Source organism: Pinus tabuliformis, chromosome J (genome assembly GCF_031772625.1).
Source record: "Pinus tabuliformis cultivar Carrire ecotype Pingquan chromosome J, CPIR1, whole genome shotgun sequence".
Classification (NCBI taxonomy): domain Eukaryota; kingdom Viridiplantae; phylum Streptophyta; class Pinopsida; order Pinales; family Pinaceae; genus Pinus; species Pinus tabuliformis.
In genome coordinates this window covers 1,587,261,905-1,587,268,601 of record NC_142295.1, presented here as the reverse complement: position 1 = coordinate 1,587,268,601, position 6,697 = coordinate 1,587,261,905, and the positions used below count along the sequence as shown (strand labels likewise).

General features: G+C 32.7%; 1 protein-coding gene across 1 annotated transcript in view; it reads right to left on the bottom strand.

Annotated features, from left to right (window-relative positions):
• Positions 1-842: 842 nt before the first annotated feature.
• LOC149233552 (ATP phosphoribosyltransferase 1, chloroplastic-like) overlaps positions 843-6,697 on the bottom strand; it is a 302,489-nt gene continuing 296,634 nt past the window's right edge. Inside the window, exons 8-12 of the mRNA XM_089376758.1 lie at positions 2,739-2,840; positions 2,382-2,495; positions 1,455-1,535; positions 1,210-1,329; positions 843-1,017 (exon numbers count right to left, since the gene is read on the bottom strand). Of these exons, the coding sequence (XP_089232884.1) occupies positions 922-1,017; positions 1,210-1,329; positions 1,455-1,535; positions 2,382-2,495; positions 2,739-2,840 (513 nt within the window). The 3' untranslated portion in view covers positions 843-921. The remainder of the gene's footprint in view (positions 1,018-1,209; positions 1,330-1,454; positions 1,536-2,381; positions 2,496-2,738; positions 2,841-6,697) is intronic.

The window sequence follows — 6,697 nt, the reverse complement described above, 5'->3', positions numbered from 1 at the left end:
TATATATATATATAAAGCCCAGCTATATAAATTAGATGGTTGGTAAACACTGATAAAAATGGAAACATGATATATTTCACATTATCAAGATTAAAAAAAATCATAAAAATTAATCAAATTATAGGTTTATTATTATTATAAAATGAATTAATATATGAATTAAAATATATGTACATTAAAAAATATATATATAAGATTTTTAACCATGGCTATTTTTAACTTATAAATTTGTTTAATAATTATTAATAATTAAATTAAAATTCTAAAACCCATATCCCAAAACAAAACCTCAACATAATAATATATATACTAATAATATATAATAATTATAATTAATTAATTAATATTAAATATATAATAATATTTTAATATTATTTGGTATTAATTGTGACTATTGAATTAGCAACCAGCCAAATTGTTGATATTAATGGTGATTATTAAATTGACATCAAAAAAATAAAGAAAAATGCTAAACAAACAAATAATAAAAGGTTAAAATTAAAAAGCAATAATTTTTTTTAAAAATTACAATAGAAAAAGGTTTCTCAATTATTTTATTTTTTAAGTTAATAATCTTGTATAAAATTATTCACAACATTTTATCTATATATAGTGAAAAAAAATCAATTATTTAATTATTCACAACATTATATATATATATATATATATATATATATATATAATATAATATATAGAATGAAAAAAAAAAAATTATTTTTTTAAGTTAATAGTCTTATTAAGAATTATTTACAACCTTATTTACTTTAATAGATATTTCTTATTAGTTATTTTTAATTGCATAATATTAATAACTAATATAAAATAGCATAAATAGATTAAATTGTTATAATAACTAAAAAGTTCAACTTGTCTAAAAGAAATATGTTATGTAGCTTATTCAATATATTCTCTCAGACATTGTCACATATTTAACTGATCCAGTAGCTTGCGCCACCGTGATGGCTCTTCATCAAAAATATACGTTAGTGGGGAAACAAGGACCCCACTACCTCCAGCCTGTAGAAAAGGGAAAGTTGTTATTGTCATTCGAAGTGTAAGAAAAATTAATCTGATATAACTCCAAATTTTCAGATTGTTTAGTAGAACACAACGTTTATGATTATATGAACAAAGAGGTGCAGAGAAGCAATCATTATATGGGAAATTAAAGCAAATTAAAGCATCCTGTAAAGGTATCTCCCTACTTACAGCTCTCAACTGGCTTACAGACTTATAAAGTTGATGCTTAGGTACGCATATCACTATGGCATAATAACCAACCTTCACCTCTCCATTGTTTTCGCAGTGGACTGGACTTACTGTGGGACCCTTTAGCAACCCCGCATGCAAATGAAAACACATATATTATGCATGGGAAACTAATGCTGTGAATCTTTTAAATCATATTTAAGCCCTGCTGCTCTTTCATAAGCATCTCAAAACATTATAGTCACCTGAAATCCAGGGAAATCAGTTTGCATAAATATTTTTTCGGCCACCTCCTGTGCTGAGTTGCCCCGCATGTGTGCAGTCACCTATATATTGATTCAACAAGTATATTGAGAAATCTATGTTCATTTAAGCGGAGAAAAAAATAATACAATGGGGTTTTATCTTTGAAATTCAACTTGGGAATGAGGCATAACGATAACATGAAAATGTGAAAAAAAAAATTGCAAAATTTTAGTTTTCATCGCACCATGAGAGGTGAGCAGATTTGGAGGATAAAAAATAAAGTATAAACCTAACAAAACTACGGGGCTTCACTCAATGAACCTACGACATAGTGTGATCATAGAATATTAATCAATACCCTTAATTTGATTGGAAAATATCTTTAAAAATCATATTATTTAACTCCCTACCAATATAAACTCAATACACCTCCCCAATTTAAAAAATTCATACTTTCACAGATATTGTAGGTATCCATTTTTCATTAACATTTTTTATATCCCTTTATATTTTTTCATTAACTTTGAGCTCCATTTTTTATATCTGTCAATATAAAAACTCTTTACCCCTATATATACTCCAATATATTATGTCATTTTTCCCTCATTATATATCCCCCAATATGAACCCACCTGCTATAGTATTGCTCCTGCAATGAAACTCAGTGAACAAAACAAAATACAAACCTAACAAAATATATCAAATATCTCATTTTAACAGTAAAATAAATAAGATTAATATGGATTACACTGAAGTGATTGGAAGTGTGATTTGTTCTCTGGGATTTACATGTTTAACACACGTTTGCTCCATAGTGATAAGATTAAAAAAATTAAGCTACCACTCTCCACCACACACGGCCAAAACAAAGTAAAAGATAAGATGGATCATAGTAAGAACTAAAGATGGTAAAGCAAAATCAATACCGTGAATTGTCCAACTGCCTTCAAATGTGCTTCTAGCCTTTCAAGCATTTCATGCAGAATCTCTAACAAATCTCCACGCTGAATTAAAGCTTTCTTGTTTGCAACCAGCACACCCTACATTATAATATCTAAAATAAGAATATTGACATGGACAACTATACTATCCTTAAGCATAAGAATCTGCATCTCTATATAACTGAATTCAGTGTATGATTTCGCATGAGAAGAAATAAAGAATGTTGTTTCTAGATCATCAATGCAAAGAAAACTAATCAACGTTTACCTCTAGATTTAGATTCTCTATTTCACTTCAAAGTAACTGAGATTTTAAGACAGTCTACTTAAACTCAGAAATACCTGGCTTTCCAAAACGAGACCACCTTCTAATTCCTTGAGATTGTTTTCCTGCAAAGTTGTTCCACTACTCACAAGGTCCAAAATGGCATCAGCTATGCCCATCTGTAACTTCAAAACGTTAGTTAGACACTTTCTAAATTGAATGTTAATATACTGATAATTTGGTAACAAATATTTTAACATGATTCCATGCATAATCCAAAATAGCATCAGTTATGCCCATCTGTCACTTCAAAGCATTATCATACACTTACCAAAAAGACTTATAATATACTGAAAATTTGGTATCAAACATTTTAACATATTCCCATGCATGCATTATAGCAATTGCTTCAATAACAAGATATCATAAGAAACTGCATTTTTAATCTTAAATTTGTTTGTAATCAAATGCTTCTGAATTTTCTCAATTTGTCTCCACTGCATGTCGGAGGTATTGCTAGCCCACAGTTCACAACCATAGAGAATCATAAGAATCACTAGAAGCCCAAAAAGAGTTTGAGTGGTCTTCCAGTCCCATAACTCTACCTCTCTACACCTATTTTGAAAAGCATAAAATGCTTTCCAACCCCCCAAAGTTCTTTTCTTTCTACAACCATTCCAGTTTAGATTTTTGTTGAAGTCAATTCCAAGGTATTTGTAATCCACAACTTAATGTTGCCTTCAAAGTAGAACTTATGCTAGTTATATTTTCTTTTCTTAGAGAAGACCACTACTTTTGTTTTGCTGATATTGACTTGCTTCCCCACACTTTTACAAAAATGTTTAAGGGATAGTAAGTGCTCTTGCAAACCAAGAGTCGATTTAGCAATCAAAATAAGGTCATTTGCATGCAAAAGAAGCCTTGTAACAAACTTGCACAAATAGATACCATCACCCCCTTGCAAATTTAACCACTCCTCAAGCTTGTCAATATATAAACCAAAAAGGGTAGGAGACAGTGGGCACCCTTGCTTGACCCTGATATCGCTGCTAAAACTTTCAGAAATGCCTGCTAAAGTTCTGATTTTGACTTTCACCTCTTCATACAGCCTATGCACAGCTGCTCTCAAATGTTTAGGAACCCCAAGTTCCTTCATTCTCTGCCAAAGTTTATCCAAAGGAACGGAGTCAAATGCTTTTCTGAAATCAACAAAGCAACAAAAAACTTCTTCCTTTTTCTCCCAAACCTTTTCAATGATGTGCCTTAAAGTTATGCAATGATCAACTGTGGAATGTTTAGGTCTAAAACCTGCTTGCCCTTTAGCACACTTATCTCGTTCTTCTGCCCACTTGCTAATTTTGTTTTCTAGCATGCTTCCAAATAGCTTTGCAAACAAAGGGTTTATCTTGATGTTCCTATAATTGGAGGGATTATTGACGTCACCGCTCTTGAAAAGAGTTATTGCCAAACTAATTGTCCAATCTGTGGGGAACCCTTGTTGTATGATGTTGTTGAAAGATTTTTGTATTATGAGGTGGAAGAATCTTTGAGCCCCACTTTAGATATTCTGCTTGGAGTTCAGCTAAGTCTTTTGCTTTCCAACACCCAACTTCTTGATACCCATCTCTACCTCTTGTACTGTGAAGAGTTCAGTATCATTGTTGACCAAGGGGGGAGGGTCAACCTTGGGAACCTGCTCATAAAGTCCTTGCAAAGTCAAACCATTTAGAAGCTGTAATATTATTTCCAATTTGTATCTTTTTCGGTTGGAGCTCCTTCCAAAATAATTTGGGATTATTTTTCCTAAGGAAGAATGGCTCTTCCCTCCTTGAAACTATGAAATTAGCGTTTTTCTTGCTTAATAACTACTTGTAAGATTTGGGCTTTATGCTATCCTTGTTTGACTATTTCCGCATTCTCCTTGCCTTTTTGCATTCTTCGTCAAACCAAGCATTAACCGGAAAGCAATTTGTTTCAGACTTCTTAATTTTTGTTCTTTTGCACTTTGCAAGTGCGCATTAAATTAAATATGTTAATTCATGACTATGAAAGCTGTGAATTGTAATTTTCTCCTTCTCAAAAAGCCTCTCTAGCATCATTTTAAAAGCATTACAATTTCCTGGGGTTAAAAAAATTTTGCCCAACAAAATAATAGAATTTGACTTGTAAAAAAAATACATAATACATTTATTTACTTATTTATTATTTGGTATCATGGTATTAAAGTAAGAGCGTTATCATGGTATTAGTTGTAAAAAAAATACATAATACATTTATTTTCTCATTTCTTATTTCGCATTATGGCATTTGTTATCATGGTATTAAAGTAGGAGCGTTATCATGGTATTAGTTTTATAGCACGATTGGATACTCTTACTTTAAAAAAGGTTATAAAGGAAAATGAAATAGATACAATAAATATGACTCCGAGATAACGCTATCACGTTGAGTTTATAATTGGTTATTGAGTTTGTTGATAGAATATTTCAGTCTCAATATTTCAACCTTTGAATTAGTTGGAAGGGAGATCAATTATATAATTATCATGTAATTAAATAAGTGTGTGACAGAGAACATAATTTTGTGTGTATTTTTGAATACCATCTTTGTTGATATTAGAGCGAGTTTGGTTTAACTTCCTCCAGGAAGATGTGAGAATTATGATGCCTGAGCCTTTGTAAATAATTGGATCAGCATAGCGTGATCTAGCGTGTGATAATGTATGATATTTTCATGTGTTCCTATATGTTTTATGTGTAGATATGTGTGCTTGTATGCCGGCAATAGCAACGGTGCCCAAGGGCTGTCGTGTGAAGGTGTCCATTTCTTCTTGCACCTGGAAGAATGGAAACGAAAGGCAGTAAGAAAGCTGAAGACACTCTTTAGACTTTTTGTAGAAATTGATTGACAATAAAAAACACTGGAAAATATTCAGCAGGCAATTCCATTTCTTCTTTGTGTTGGAGACATGATTGCTATTACACCAAAACCCGCAGGTGTTAGTAAACAATTGTTAAGCACATGCCACGAAACACACGGAGAGCATTGGATTATCTTTTTACACCATCTTTTATAAATAATTAGATTAGCATAGCGCGATCTAGCGTGTGATTTAATGTTAGATATTTTCATGTGTTCGTATATGTTTTATGTGTAGATATGTGTGCTTGTATGCCGGCAATAGCAACGGTGCCCAAGGGTTGTTGTGTGAAGGTGTCCATTTCTTCTTGCACCTGGAAGAATAGAAATGAAAGGCAGTAAGAAAGCTGAAGAGGACTTCCTGCAAAAATTGATCAATAATGAAAAACACTGGAAAATACTCAGTAGGCAATTCCATGTCTTCTTTGTGCTGGAGACACGATTGCCGTTATACCAAAACCCGCAGGTGTTAGTAAACAGACACTAGTGTTAAACACATGCCACGAAACACACGGGGAGCGTTGCATTATCCTTCTACACCATCTTTCTACACCGCCATTAACGGGAAGCCCAATAATCTCCCCCCAACGCAAACCTTGTGTGTTTCAAACTTGAGACCTTTGGCTCTGATACCACTTGTTGGAGTCACTATTGCCATTACACTAAAACCCGCAAGTGTTAGTAAACAAAGACATCGCTAGTGTTAAGGACATGCCACAAAACACAAAAGAGCATTGAATTATCCTTCTACACCGACATTAACGGGGAGCCCAACACTTTGGTCCTCTTCTCATCTCTGACAACGATTATGGTTATTACCTTTTGCAACAAAAAGTCATCGACGGTCTGCCTTCGACTGTTCAATCGGTGAACGAACAAACAACTCTCAAAATATTTAGCGCGTTTATACAATATGGGTTTCAGAAGGTTTGCAATAACAAATATGGTGCAAATGGGTTATATGTGCCCATCGACGTGTGTTATACAAAAGAAGATCTGATGCTGCTTAGATTTATAGGCCACTCATTCCTGCACTTCCAGTTCAACCTCAGTTCAAGAAACCTTTAATTTTGAATATCTAATATCACTACCAGATCTGATGAAAGCATAGGTGTGT